Source organism: Falco naumanni, chromosome 2, assembly GCF_017639655.2.
Source record: "Falco naumanni isolate bFalNau1 chromosome 2, bFalNau1.pat, whole genome shotgun sequence".
Classification (NCBI taxonomy): Eukaryota; Metazoa; Chordata; class Aves; order Falconiformes; family Falconidae; genus Falco; species Falco naumanni.
Window position 1 is genome coordinate 66,080,127 of NC_054055.1, and position 15,909 is coordinate 66,096,035.

General features: G+C 38.1%; 1 protein-coding gene across 5 annotated transcripts in view; it reads left to right on the forward strand.

Annotated features, from left to right (window-relative positions):
• Window positions 1-11,892, forward strand: part of TMCO3 (transmembrane and coiled-coil domains 3) — a 36,188-nt gene extending 24,296 nt beyond the window's left edge. For 3 of the 5 annotated variants that reach the window (XM_040584590.1, XM_040584592.1, XM_040584591.1), the window contains 4 exons: window positions 1,210-1,360; window positions 7,689-7,768; window positions 8,283-8,432; window positions 10,052-11,892. In XM_040584590.1, the coding sequence (XP_040440524.1) occupies window positions 1,210-1,360; window positions 7,689-7,768; window positions 8,283-8,432; window positions 10,052-10,165 (495 nt within the window). In that variant the 3' untranslated portion in view covers window positions 10,166-11,892. Of the gene's footprint in view, window positions 1-1,209; window positions 1,361-7,688; window positions 7,769-8,282; window positions 8,433-10,051 lie in introns of those variants that run through there. The other 2 variants (XR_005826496.1, XR_005826495.1) reach the window with 2 other exon arrangements.
• The last annotated feature ends 4,017 nt before the right edge of the window (window positions 11,893-15,909 follow it).

The window sequence follows — 15,909 nt, forward strand, 5'->3', positions numbered from 1 at the left end:
TAATACTACAATGTTGTTGGTTTTGCCTGATTAGCACCTATTTGCATTAGTTGACACAACCAATTAATTTTCTTAAATGTCTTGCGATAAATTACGGATTGTTAGCACAGACGGAGTTATGTGATGAGCATTCAGACATTTATACTTCAATACACAAAATTCTGGCATTTAGGTAGCATTTTATACATAGCTTGGAGACTTGTTTATTGTGTCTTTTGCTCTCTTCCATTAATTTCAAGTCACTTGAGTTTTAGCTTCATACCTTACAGTGTAACACCATTCATGATGTGGTGAATGTTGTAAATAAATGTACTATGGTATATTGTTGTTTAAATTAGTTTGGAAATAAGTCTTCACTTTTAAATGTTCCATTAATATTCATACCATTGCCCTTCCTCAGTAAGATGACAGTCTGCAGAAGCATGGTCTTAAAGTAATTATTTTAAAATTTATTTTATACAGACTGAAGTACTGCTTGCTTTTTTTAATGTTCCGAGCATTGTATTAAGCAGTTGTTTTGTTTTTAGTTCAGTCTCTTTACATATATTTCATCTCTTCCTTCTAGTACTGTATTCAAATAATAAAAAAGAATGAAGCAGTCTGAATTCTTTCAAACAGATATTGTGCTTCATTTCAGCAGTTTGCTTCACATACTTAAATACATTCCTTTTCAGTAAAGTACACAGGCACATTTAAGTCCTGTTTACAATAATAAAATGTAATTTATGTGTGGGACTTCTGCTAAATTGAAAGTATTCTCCCAAATTACAAGCTTCGATTTTTATTTTTTCCCCTTATTTGACAGCTGGAAAATATGCTGTTCTTACATTGAGGTTGTGAAATAAAGCAGTATTATGTAATCCTGACTCCGAAGCTGTTATAGTCTGTCTTGTTTTTGTGAAATCAGATGCTATCCTTAATCTACACTATAATGCTTTGTGTCATTCTTAAGAAATGTATTTTTGTTTTTTGTGGGGAAGGAGGAAACATGGAGGGCAAGCTGGTTTTGTGAGTCTTGTGCAGCATTGTATTTATACAAAACACTGAAATACATACACTGAATTCCATTTGTTGTTGCACTGGCATAAAGACATAGTAGCTTCCTCTACATTCAGTATAATGTACAGTTTTGTAATTTCACTGTGAAATGGTATATAAAGTCACTCAGGGCTAGAGAACAGCAATAGATTCTCTGTTATTCCTTGACAGATCACAGAGCTGTTGGATGTTTCAATGGAGCTGGGATGCTTCTTAGCCGGAGCTCTGATCTCTTCTCAGGGTCACATGGTTACTGAGGAGATCATGTCCTGTATTGAACCAATACGTGACTTTCTTGCCATCATTTTCTTTGCGTCCATAGGTAACTTCTAAGAAAACTTACTTAAAAATAGTGTTAACCTACAAATGTGGGGGAGGAGAAGAAAGTGGTGTCCATAAATTAATGGGAGGAGATAGACTGTTATTTTGTTGAAATACTGAACTGTTAACTGACCACAATATTGGTTTGCCTTTGCTAATATTTTTAAATGTAACATTAATTTTCTTAAGCATTTTCCATGTTGTACTCTCAATTCTTGTTGTAATGTTAGTTTTTCATTGGTAATTCTGAATTCAAGCTATTTAAAACATAACTAAAAATTTTAAGGGAAAAAGATTTTTGTTTGGCTGTTGGGTTTTGTTTTGTGTTTTTTTTAAATGTTCTTCTGTCTTCACAGCTGCTATATTCGTAATTTATACTAAAATTGCATTACTGTTTTGAGTCAATTGGTAGAGTAGATTTCAGGTTCTTGTAGCGTGGTTTTCTCCAGAAGCAGGATATGATAATGGAAACATCATTTTTTACAGTATCTTGTTTCTTTAGTTAGGGAAATGTGATCTGTGTGTTCTCAACACAGGGAAGAAATAATTGAATAAGATGTATCTTGGAGACTACCTGAACTACCAACTGAAATGCAGCATTGGTGCCTAAGGCCAGGAGACTAACTCATAATGCTTGTTATCCAAAACAAGTTAACTCTGAGAATATTTACAATCAGTAGCTTGTTTTGAACTGCTGCGTTCTCTAGCTGTCCATGCATGCCTCGATACACTTTCTCTAAAGGAAACTGAAACAGGTTACTGAAGTGTTTAGGTACAGCGAATGAGGAGACTGGCCCTGTGAAACCACTTGCCTCTCCCTGTGGGTTTTATAGGAGATGTGTGTCCTGTTTTGGGGGCATTGCAAGGTCTAAAACGGGAGATTTGAATGTGGCCCATTGCACAAATCCAACCTCCTTCAGCCTGTGCTTACTCAGACATCCTTAGGGGTGGGGTTTTTTTTTGTTGTTATCCCCTGCTGCCAGACCACCCTTGGTTTTTCTTCTGGTTTTAAGTTTTCTATTTATCTTCATATATTTATTCAGATAATAATGAAGTCCCATCATCAGCATAATTTTAATGCCTTTTCTTATGTATCTGTCTAATACCCATTGTTTCATAACAGAAACTAAACCTGTTTCTGGGGTTTGTCAAAATAAAAAGGAAATAGTCATGCTTGCCAGTCTTCCTTTTTTTTTTTTTTTTTTTTTCCCCCCAGCCCATGATAATACCTTGTGCTGTTCAGTCAGATTGCTTAGTAATAGATATATTTATTTCAATAACTTAATTTTTAATAAAGGGAGGAAAGTGGTGAGCAGTGATAAAACTTTCGGGCCCATATATCTGACAGGGTTGGATGAGAAATTGCTAAATGTTCACAGGTTAAGCTGTGTATGTGTTTCAATAAAGATGTTGATGGAGCAGATAATGTTATTTGTGATACAAAGCATGACAAGTAATTATAAGCCCAAAGTTAATTTTACAAGGGATTGAACAAAAATACTGTCCTACGCTCCTGTGACTACGTAAATTAAAACTAGAGATAAGACTTGAGAGTACAGGAAAATAGCAAGACCTCAGCTGGCATGCTGGCAGCACTCCATATAGCCTATGTTATACTGTAAAGAAATTATTTCAGTAGTTCTAGTACAGAATTAAAAAAAAATAATCCTTTTAACTGTTGTTACCATTCTAATTGCAAGAAGGGAAAGAAAATAAAATTGCCTAACAAGTTTGTATGTTTTTAGAGAAAATGGGTGTCATTCCTGCCTCAGAAGAAAGTTAGCTAAAAATCAGGAAAAGGAGCTATGTTATAAGTCTCTGACAGAATGTGATAATGCTTGCTTGTAAAAACAACAAAACACATAAACAAAACCCCAAACACCATCACCACGACCACCACCCTCTCCATAAATATTATCTCACCCTTCCCCCTTTACTTTCAACTGCTTTCAAATTTTGTGGTTAACAGGAAGTTCTGTGGGGTGGCAAGGAGGTAGGTTTTAAAAAGGAGTGATGTGGCATTGCAAAGAAAACCTGAGCAGGATAAAAATGATTCCTTGAACTTTTCAAGAAGAAATCTAGTAAGAAAAGACTTCTTGCTTGCTCTCTACTTACGTATGTACACATGCAAATTATATGTATCTATAAATATATGGAGATTCACTATGTGGAATTATGTCAAAGCCACAGTGAAGGATTCTTCTCTCCGGCCTAAAGAGGCTTGTTGCTGTATGCAGCAAGCACCCTATTATAGAGAGAAGATACACTTGAGATCCTGAGGTGGGATGGTACACTACTGCAGTAATGTAATTTCTGTTCCCTTTTAGAGTAAATGAGTAAACAGAAAAAAATCAACTTAATTGAAAACTGATTCTAAATATGTCACTTGGAAAAGTTAGTTCCTATTTTGCTTGTTTTAAATGCCTGCTTTTCTGTTCTCACTACAGAAATCCTTCTGGTGCCTAAAAGCTGGGCTGAATAGTACTTGTTCGTGTAATTTCTGTAACAGTGGTCCTGCCCTTAGCTTGACCTGTGTAATGCTACTGCTTTCAAATTCATGCATGGGTGCATCTGTGGGAATAATACATCTTTGCAGTTAGGCATTAACAACTGCATTTTGAGTTACTCTCTATCTGTACATTCATTTAGGCCTGTCTGTGTTCCTCAAGGTTTCTGGCGCTCTCTATGCTGTCTTCTGAGGTTAGAAAGATTCTGTTAGTCTCTGTCCTCACTAATATTTTTGAAAGACTATCTGGACTGGTCCCTTACAGTCACATTGTGAGAACTTTCTCATTTCTGTTTTGGTACCTAGTACTCAGATCCTTCCCTTTCTACCTCTGCATAATTTCATTTTGTTTTGGTTGGTTTTTGGAAAGATGGAAGGCATCTTTGCATAGACTGTTTGACTTATTTTTAAAGGCAGTATACAAGGGCTTATAATTACTTTGTAGACAAAATTATTTTTTGACAGTCTACAAGGTGTGTTGTCAATGTGCTGCACAGATGTAGTCACTTGCCAGGCTCCATGTTTTCCTTTTGGGTGGTCAGCATTGGACCATGAATGCAAGACGCTGAAAATTCCTTAACAATGAGGTCTTTTTCTTCAGAAGATGGGTGATGCTGATACTGTCAGTGCTACCACTGTCCAGAACAAACACACGCTCAATGTTTCTCTGATAAGCCTCTTAACATTTCTGTTGAATTTGAGAGAAATCAAAGAAAGATCCCAACTGGAATTTGTTAGGTGACATAAATCTCTTATTCATCCAGCTCTACTGCTTTGTTGTCCTGCATGGAACCGAATGAAACTCGGAGGTTTCAAGCTTTCAGAACTGGCATTAGAATCAAGAGGGTTTTCCCCTTTGCAGAAAGATAAAAATGAATGTTGCTTTCCCTCTCCACTGCGTAACAATCTAGCCAGGGATGCAGCATTTATTGCATTTGCTAACTACGATCTCAGGTTCATTAAGGCTATTACTAGAGACAGCATCCTAACGCATCGCTAATGTGATTTTTCTGAGTGATGTCCTGTCTTGAGGATGTGTCAGAAGTAATTCTGCTGGCTCTGATTTGACCAACAGAGTTCTGGTTTCCGTAATCTTGTTTGCCATCAAGGATCTCCAAGATTCCTTTTCTTGATGCTGGATCATCCAAGATGTGGTCGTGACATTTGGATCTTTGCATGCTGTTTAGCAGTCATCCAGCAGATCAGTGGAACCTGTCCAACTAGGGGGGAGACAGTTTTCTTGTTAAGAAAAAAGTACTTATAAAAAGAATGTGCTAAATCTTGCCTGTAATCATCCATAGAAGAACACAGACCAACTTACACAAGTGCTTCTTGGCTTGATGTTAATGCAGGGTCACCTGCGCCTCAAGGCCTCCATTCCAGCTATCCCAGAACACTGCTTAGAATTGAAGTCCAGTGGTTTATGCTCAGCTCTGTAAAAATGTACCTAAGTGATATCCTAGCTATTGGTGGCAGGCCAGCATGCCATGTGCTACCTGATAACAGTGGTGAAGTTCTTGAGTTATTCAATTGAAGCATTTCTTCCATTTTAGAGAACAAGTCCGTAATGACTCCTGAGCTTAGTCAGGAAGTCTGATTAAAACCATTGAAATAAATGTCCATATTCATGCACTCTCTGTTCACAAAGTTAATCTTTCTGATAATGTTCGTGTTGTCAGGGAGGCTTCATGTCCCTGCATAGTAGTCTGATATGCCTTCTGGCCTTATCAAAAGTTTTCATCTAGGGCTGGGGCAAAAGTCTAATCATGAAACTCACTGTGGTGGGATTTATTTTCCCCGAAACGTGTCTGTGTGCTGGGATGTTGGTTTGTTTGCTCGGAATAGCGTATGTAACAGGTTAAGGCTTGCTTCACCTTGCAGACACTTACCCCCATAGGATTCGTAGAAATCTGTGGTAGTTTGTGCCTCAGCTCTTTGGAATATGGTAATAATCTCCATGTCGGGCAACAGTTCAAATGGACTTGAGACTGCCTGTCTGCGCCAGAACTGAAAAGGTAGCTTCACCAGGAGTGATGAGAGCACTGGGCCTCCCCCTGAAATCTTCAATTCCAGATGTGGCAGAGTTGGCCCTCTTACCAAACAAGACATTGTTACAGGCTGTAGTTTTCTAGTTGTTTTCATGTATGTTTCTGAGACAAGCCTAAAGATGAATGAGCAACATGCATATGATACACAGTAAAAAAAAGAAACTACTTGCCCCTCCATGTGCATGTGTACACACATTTGGATTTCTTTTTTTGGTGAGGTGTTCATCGCTTTTATTCTGCTATCTCTCCCCTTATTCTGATAGTCTTTTGCATTTATGCTTCAGTAGTTGGAAGGAATTTAAGAAATAAAACAGGGTGTGTACATGCTGACTGGGTATATTACCTGCATAAAAATACCTGATGTACTTGATGTATGTTTCCATTCACAAGGGAATGTGATTATGAGCAAATCATTGTGAAGTTACTGTAAGGAACTTCTCTTGTGTGCTCAAGAAGAGAAATGACGTAGTTTTCTGTAGTTCTCCAGTTCTGTGGTGTGCTATAGGGCAGGAAGGATTAGTGAAAACTTGTCTTGCATTAAAGTAAGAAGTTACAGCATTGATTTACGTGCCTCATGCTTTAGAAAACTAAACTGTCTTGTCCTTCACTAGAAATAATAGGGTTGGAGAACTGCCAGCTATTATGGATTTATGAGGAACACCACCCCTGTTTTGGTTCCTCTTTTTAAGAGCTTTTATGAAAGAGCAATAAGCTTCCAAAGATACACAGTTATGTTTGCCAGCACGAGTTCCTCATACTCTAGGAGGAAAAAATGGACTTAGTCAGTTGAGTAACATTCTTCCTGAGTGACTCCAGGACTAATTATTTGGAGACATTCAAAACCCACCTGGATGTGACTCTGTGCCAATTTCTCTGGGAGAACCTGCTGTAGCAGGGGTTTGGACTAGATGATCTCCAGAGGTGCTTTCCAACCCTGATATTTCCATGATTCTGTGTGAATTCTTCAACAAGTATTTCTTTTTCTTATGTTTAATGTTAGCGGGATTTAGTTTTAAATTTCTGTGTTCTTTATGGTTCTTGTTATCTTGCCTCATACAATTAACAAAGTAAAATGACAGAAGAATTGGGGGGATGGGGGGGGAAGAGACACCTCACCCCGGAAAAAAAAAAACCCAACAACATCATAGCAATGGGGTTTTATATAATTCCTCAATTCTTAGACCATGCTCAGGGGTTTATGACTTGACCCAATTCCAGTCTAAGTGACTTTCCCGGTTCATGTGACTTTCAGCGTTTGCAAGTGAGGGTCATGGGATCAAAACAGTTACACTTTCTGTTGTGGCTGCAGCCTATGCAAATACTGAATATCACGTTCCTCCCATAGTGATAGTCCATTACCATCTCATACAAAAATGTTAAATGGCTAGCAAAGTGTATTATAGTCGCTGTGCAGAACAAAGGAATTGTTTTCCTGCAGTATTTTTATAGCTTTCATTAGACGTGTTTTTCAGATTTGGATTGTTGACTGGTGTGGAAAAGAGAAAACTTCATAAACAAAAGTGCTCGTGCATCAGTCACACACAATTTAACTCAACTGAGAATATTGTTTGTGTTAAACCACTCCAAAGGAAAAATGGTTGGATAGCGCAGGAAGCGCTTTAGTGATCGAGTAGGTAGTGTTGGTAGGTATGTCAGGGCTTTTTGTTTGTTTGTTTCTGAGAAGAGAGTCTTAATTAAATCTGTTATTAATTCAGAAAACGATCAAATTATGGTGTTGTCCTTAAACTTTGAAATATTGTTTTCTTTCCTCTTAGGACTTCATGTTTTTCCCACATTTGTAATCTATGAACTCACGGTCTTACTATTCCTTACGTTGTCTGTGGTCATAATGAAGGTATTTTCTTTTTCTCTTTTTTATATTTTAATAATTTAAATAATCTTTGTGCTGCGTGCCCTAATGAAAATTCTGTGCAAGATCTGAACATCTGATGTAACAGAGAATGTTACTTCTTTATGCAAATCTGTATTTGGAGGAATCTTACTGATTAGAATACTTTTTGATACAACATTCTTAGGGTATTAAAAAAATGAAAGATTTTATTTGAAATTTAAAGTAAGCTACGCAGAGAAACATCTACCTATCTAGCTTGAGATTTGTGACAAAATAATAAAAACACTAGATAATAGTCAACAAGATACTGCTTTTTACTGTGCAATGTACATTTGTCTCTTTTGGCATTAATATAGAAGACGCATTTATAAGTGTACTAGTTTATGTCCAGTATTACTGCATTAGATGCTATGTATCTTACAAAGATTGTACTGCTTTCTTTATTACACTTCTGTTATTTAAAAAATAAACAAACAAAACAAGCCCACAACAACCCAAAAAAACAACGTTTTTAAAGTTTGTCTTGGCAGTGCTTGTCCTTTCTCTGATTCTTCCAAAGACCAGCCAGTATATCAAGTGGATTGTCTCAGCAGGACTGGCACAAGTCAGTGAATTCTCTTTTGTTCTGGGAAGTAGAGCACGCAGAGCAGGGATCATATCTCGGGAGGTAAGCTGTTCTATAGTTATTAACTTTGCTTTTTGCACCTGAATAATTTACTGGGATTTTGTATTACAGTGTATCTGAAATACCAATTCATTCCAATTTTGTGGCATCCTTCAACTGTTAGCATACAAATGGATACGTTTATGTCCCTGACAAGTGTTCTTGGCTCTGTTTTTTACTTGTTTCATACTGTAGTTTAATATTTTAAATAGCAGGGTTTACTTTTAAATAGCTTAGTTATAAATGCTTTACCTTAACTGCTCTCACTTATAATTTCTTTATTAACTGAGCAGTGAGCTGTAGATAGCACCCACGTCACTAAGACTGAGAAGCTTTTGCTTTTAAAATCTTGATACCGCTATAGAAAGAGGTAACTGAAAGGATAGGGTTTGACTAAGGAAATATTATTAAATAAGAACTACAGAGCAGATATGGTGAAGTGGAAATTGCCTTAACACTTAAACAAGTAAACTTGTAATCTTTACCTGCAAAGCTTGTTTATTTAAAATCCTCTGCAGAAGAAACAACAAGCTTTTTCACTAGTCATGAAAAAAATCCCCATGGAGGGAAGTCTTAAACTAAGTTTTATATTGAAGCTGTGAGAACATTGCTTTTTTTCAAGATGAAGTCTGCTTTGTGAAATTAAGTAAATTATGGCTGTAGAGATACAACAACTGACCTCACTTTGTAGTGCTAGCTGTTTTCTCCTCTGTGTCTCTGCTCACAAAAATACTCTGCTGGCGCTCTGAGCTGTTCATTGTTTGAGCAAGTGGGCTATATAATGCTGGAACAAATTCCAAATAAAGCACATGTGAAAAACTTACACAATGCTGTTCACGTGTGGGTATAGGTGACTCATTTTCATGTTTGCTCCTGCATATAATTAGGAGTTATAAATATTCTGTGTTTGTATAGAGTTTCAAGATACCCATACGTGATCACAGAACCAGTTTAGGGGCCCACCGGCTGCACTTGGAGGCCTTTAGGCTTCCATTTTTTTCCTGTGGCAGCTCTCACATGGTAATCTACTGTAGAGGTTTATGTAGCTCTGAAATTTCCAAAAGTCATTCTTCTGTTTGAGACCTCAAAACTACTTCCTGCTGCTCTTTTATAAGACTAATTCAGATGATGTAATTAAGATCATTTTCAGAAGATGTGCAGTATGACTTAAAGAGATTTTATTTGTGGGGTTTTTTTTAGTGGCAAACTGTTGTTTTATACAGTGAACATTGCCATTATATCATTAAACTAGAGTAGTTTTGGGTGGGTTTTGTTGTTGTGTTGTTTTGTGTGGGTTTTTTTTTTAATAAAGAGGCATTTGGCTTTTGACCTTTTAGCAAACATTAAGCTTTCAAAATTGACCTCTTAACTATAGGTGTAAATAATTGTTTTTCTATGAGCTCATAATGTTGCTTTTGTGATTGTATCTTCAGGTAAACAAATCACTAAATGATTTGAGCATGCACTTGTTTGCTTTTGTAACAATAAGCATAGTTGTTAGGCAGACAGGTGAAGTCTTTTGACGACACCATCTAGAAGAGTCTGATCTCCTCAAACTTCTAATTGGTTCTTAGTTTACCATGTAACTAAGAGGAGTAATGACTTTTCTTTGCAATTTTCAGGTGTATCTTCTTATTCTGAGTGTGACTACTCTAAGCCTTTTACTTGCCCCTGCCCTGTGGAGAGCTGCGATTGTGAAATGTGTTCCGAGACCTGAAAGACGCTCAAGTACTTGATTAAGATTTGCACGTATACAAGAATACATCTTGCAAGGAATATCTTGATTTCTCATTGTATTTCTATGCACTTAGAAAACTAGAGGTTTTGGATAGTCAGTCTTCTTAATGTGCACTTGGTCATAAGCCTTATACTGACCTTAAAACAAACAAAATTTAACATTTTAAAAAATTATATAATTTGAATTGCATAGTTTTTACAAAATTTACTTTCTGACAGATTGGAGTCTGCCAGAATATTTGTTCCTGACCCAATCAATTATTCAGAGCATAAATTATTTTTTTAAAAATACAGCATCATGCAAACTGTGTTTATTTTTTGCCTGAATGTGCCTTTTGATTTTCATCCTGTTTCTGCTGGTTCATCACCAGATTTTGTTTAAAGAGAAAAAAAATAATATTATGGTGCCTATGGTATCTTCTTTCACTAAATGACTTGAGTCATTTTTCACATTTAGGAGCTTAATATACTAGTATAAAAAATAATTACAAAACACATTTCTAATGGTGAGTAAGAGTGTAGTCCTCTACGCAAAGAAAAAGGTTAAACTGTTTAGCATCAAAGTGTTGTAAGCAGTCAAATACATATTCCAAATGATGCAGCCAAAATTGTATGGTATTTTATTCCAAATTGCAGCATATAATGCATTTTCCTGTTGTGGTAACTTCTATTTGTGTTAGTTCTTGTATTTATTTACATATTTGACTAAAAGTTGACACAAAGAAAGGGCATAACTTAAGTTATATTTGAATACTGACAGTTGTCACCCATTCTTGTTGCTAACTGCTGTTACAGTAATTGTTTACAGGTTTTTTTCTTTGTTTTAAATAAATTTAGTAAAACTGGGAAGTCAATTTCAAGCAGATGTGAAAAACATCAGTCTGTAACTTTGGAGGTTGGATGTTATATGACACTGTGCTAGCCTTGAAATTATTTTAAGTAAATTAATTTGCACAAAACTGGAAATGACAGACTGGATGTGTATTTGGAACTCCACGTCTTTAGACATTGCATTTACATTGAATAAATTGTTAGTCTCTTTAAAATATCATGACGTTCTAAAAAAGTGTTTTGAATGTGATCTTTATAAGTGCTCTGTTCTTTAAAACATTGTAAGTAGCCGAATAAGCCTTGTAAAAGCCCATGCTTTAACTGTCATAAAGACAAGGTACTCATAGGCTATAGTCTGACAAACAGGTTAAAAATCATCTTGAGGTTTATCTGCTAAAAACAATGCTATTGAAGATATAGTAACACTTTAGGTCAGTATTATACTATCATCTGAAATAACTTTGATGCATTTTTCTAACCATTTTGAGTGTATGTTATGTAGGTTTAAATTGCCAATTAAAATGAAAGCGGTCCTCCAAGTAGCAAACGAAAGCTTTGGATGGATGTGTGCTTTATACCTCTTTCCTCTACTGTAGAACCCTCAGTTTCCTCCTGTGTTTTCTCTTGACATCTGCTGGGCTTGTCAAAATGAAGCTTGGACTAGCCTGGAGCGTATACATACTGTTAGGACAGGGTACACTTTATCATAGTGGAGTTCTTGTTACTGGATTCAGGGCTTTCTCTCTGGGCACTAATGCTTCATAAAGGTTGCAAGAATGTAGGGCAATTCCACCTCTCCTTGAATTGTTCCAAAAGTTGTCAAGGAACAGTGACAAATGCAAAGGAAAAAGCTGCCCTATAAACAGAGTTTTTTTTAATAAAATGAATCTGTAACTCAAAAGACACTTGAAACTGATTTGTCGGTGTATTTCAGTATTTTGTTTTCAAAATACAGAAGTAATTAAAAAATGTTATAGTACTGTTTAACAGTCTACTAGCTTAGACCTTTTTATTCTTTTTCAGGTGCCTCACTAAAATAATTTGTTTTTTAACTGTAGTAGGGAAAGAAATGCTTACTCTATCCACTGACTTAGCTTATAGTTTCTGCTTGAAATACAAGCTTCTCTCCTGTATGCCCCATTTTGGTTTTGAAAGATGTTTATTTCACATGTACTCTACCACCTATGTTTCAGGGGAGAATAAGCATCTGTGACAGACCGTGGTAAAGACTTTGTATGGTTTCCATTATGTCAGTTAGTTAGCCCTTGAAACTATTACACAAAGTATTACAGCTGCGATGAGTAAACTTTTTTCCTAAATAAATTGCTGTGGCTAATTGTACTTCTCTGGAAAATTCCAGTTAGAGTAGGAAATACTGATCATTTGTGTCTCTTAAAAGATAATCAAGAAAATGTTTTCTTTCTTTTAAAGGAGCTGGGTGAAGAGTCCTCTTGGTACTGTGTCCAATAAGGAAAACAAATATCTAGATACCTTACTGCTTGCCTGGTCTCTGTCACTTCTTTCCCAAACAAATTTTGATTCAGTCATGACTTGGCTAGGCTTTAGGAGAACTCGGAAAAGAGAAATAGGAGCCACATCTGAGTATCAATGTTCTGTGCCTTTGTTGACATAGACTTGGATTGCCTGATTGAATATTAGATATAAGTTCAAATTACTAATTTTATTGGACATATGATAACTTTGTTTACAATCAGATGTCTGAGATCTGCCTCATAGAAATCTGGAGGTATATTGAGGTACTGTAAATGTTTCCTGAAATGCAAATAATGGCACCATGCATGTCAAAATGGGGTAGTTACGTTGAAACAATCTTAGGATAGAAACAACAGACCTTATTCCTGAATGATCAGTCATGCCTGCATGGAAACAGGGAGAATATTTCACAATTGGCCCACTTCAATGTAATTGCAGCTTTTCAGGAACCTTATACTTGTACTCTGGAATATTCTCTTTCTGTGTCAGGTAGGTAAAGCAGAGATCTGGAAGCCCTGAAAGGAAGATCTACTGATTTGTTGATGATTTGTTGAAGAACAGGTGGTCTTTTCTGGAAATTTTTGTTTCAGCTTGTTGGACAGTGGTGCTATCTCATTCATTTATCTAATGATCAGCATCATTAGAATACAGAAAAAGCTGATACAGAGCAGAAACTTCGTAAGTGATGAGAGGGTATTTCCATGGTGAAGCTGAACTGAAGGGACTGGAAAGGAAGGGTCTGCTCTATGCTTGAGTAGCAACTCATTCAGCATACCTGTTTACGGGTTGGTCTTTTTATTTTGTTTGGTTTGTGTCAGAGGTGGGTTGCTTGGTTCGTGTGGCTTTCTCTGAAGATTTGAGTTCTTGCATGTTACCACTTAACTGCTACCTTTGGCCTTTGTTCCCTATGAGGGTGAAGAAACTGAAAGTTTAAAAGCTGGTAGTGTGGGCTACGCTTATACTTTGTGAGTTATTTCCCTGTCTCCAGGGTCAGACTGGTATATACAGACCCACAACCACTCTGCTTATGGGCTCACCCCATACAGAGCAGGCTACCTCAGTTTCTCAGTGGGAAGCCATCTGGTGGGAGCTGTGAGGTAGGTTCTTGCAACTGTGATTGACATGGGTCTAGGATGGCTCAAGGAATGCTGCCATGGTGGCTCAGTCCATGGAGCGAGCTACGTAGCTTTTTAAAAGATATAAGAATTCATATTTCCAATAATCCTCAAACATGAGGTGAAAGCAGCCTCATAATACCTTGGGTTTTGTTTGTTTTACAGTTGGATATCCTCTTTGTGGGCCAGGAGGCATGTGGTGGTGCCTAGCATGACAGAATAGTGCTGTATGATGATGCTTGATGGAGGGTGTGAGAAACCTAGCGCAGCCTTACTGCCGTTGGAGCAAACCCAGGAACAATCTAACCACAAAAGCACTCCTGGGGTTTGTGTAGGGCAGGAATCTGTAGTTCTGCTCTGTAAGGAATCCTGGCAGTGCTCCAACACATGGGCAGTGCCAGAGGTGGAGGAAACTGGACCCCTGAGTGACAGGAGGCAAGCCAGGCTAACAGCCTTAACACCTTTGTGGGAAACAGCAATAGCTTATAAAGAGCAGCAAGTACCACACATCCGCTGTTAAGGTGACTGGACAAACGAGGGAGCCAACAAAAGGAGTGAAGCCAGAAGGAAGAACATTAAGATGTCCTTAGGGCTGGGAGAAGGGCCAAAGGAAACAAAAGGCAGAGGGGAAAGGCATACCTCTACCAGGTCACTTAGCCCAGGAGGGGCACTGCTGTGGCTCCCCCGCTGCCTCTCTCCAGCAATTCCCACTGCTGGGTGGGAAGAACTGGCTGCCAGGACAGCAGAGACTAGGAAAATCGGATTGCTGGAGACGACAAACTCGACAATGGTATGGCCAGAGTGGCTTAGGGACAAAGTGATCCTGCACTGGGGGGACAAAATCTAGACCGGGGAACGGCAGCAATTTCAAGGTTATGGTACCAAGCTGTACTTTTTATGTCCTAAAACACAGCAGAAATTTGAGAAACCTTGTCAGCTGGGATTTGGTCTCCATTTAAGCCAGGAGCTTGCAAAGGTCCCTCCCTTAGGATGGCATGACTTCCAGTGCTGAAGCGTGCAGGTCAAAGTATGCCCACATGCATATCCTCTGGCGTCTGTGGTAGGTTTCCACATAACCTCTTGAAACGCAGTCTCCTTGTTGTGTCTGTCGCAGAGTTCTGCCACAGCGATGCTGTTTAAGGTTGTGATCCATTCCCCACTTCAAGCACACTTCAGAGGGCGAGGCTGGCCACAGAAAGCAGTTGTGAACCGGAATAGCTTTTCACCACTACAAGTCCTAAAGCTCCAAAATGCCTGAGAAAGGCACGCTTAGAGATCAGAGATGGTTTTTCCACTGCTACAAATACCTCAAATTAGAACAACTGTCTGCTAAAGAAAAAAAAAGTACCTGGGAGTGGCCGTGCTTGGGCAGCTAGTAATGTGTCAAAATAAGTGCTAGCAACTCAGGACACCCTTTCTTGTTCGTGCTTGTTCAGTTGTCTGGTGAGCAGCTCAGGGCAGAGGGGGGCTTACTGGGAAGCACGAGCAGCACAGCAAGATTACATGACAAGTGACAATAGAAGAACTGGAATCACTAAAAAAGGTGGTCTTCAGCCACTCTACTGACTAGGGTCAACAAAGCGTCAATTCTGATGTTTGCAGAAAAGCTGGTTTTGTTTTGGTTTGCAAAAGCAGGTAGCTGCGGGAGGTGGTATGTCCTTTGATTGCTGCTGCTCCTCTGTTCTGAAAGCTAGTGTAGCCACCTTAGTCCCTACAAGTCACAACTGCTAATGAATTATTTTCTTTTTCATTCGTAAGTTTCTGTCAAATTTTGCTTTGTATTAGAGAGGGTAGAAGGTTTCTCTTCAGCCCCAGACTCCTTCCAAATGGCACTAGTCTCTTTGGTAAAACTTGCAACAGCAGAGGAAATGCTTTGTATCTTCGTACAAGTACAGTCGTTTAAATCTACCTTTCCAAAAGCACGTTTGCTTTTTTTGTAGTTCCTCCTTTACCTTGGGACAGACATACCCTGTTGAGGGTGCAGCCTGGAGACTGCAGGAGATCGGGCAACAGTTTTTTCTACAATAATTAACATAAAAAGGGGCGTGGGAGGTGTGGGCAGGGGCTTAGATAACACAGGCAGTAGTTTAAGTCCACAGGCACAGCATATATGACCTGGAGGGTGGAGAGCAGCACTGTCAACTGGAAGAGGTGTCTTTTAAGAAGCAATTGCTCTGCAGTTGGTTTGGGGTGCTTCGTGGTTTGGGTTTTTTTTGTGTGTGAAAGTTTTTGCCTCTTACTGAAAAGTTATGAGCAGTTACAAAAATTTTCATGATCTTCATTCTTTGATGTCCACCACCATC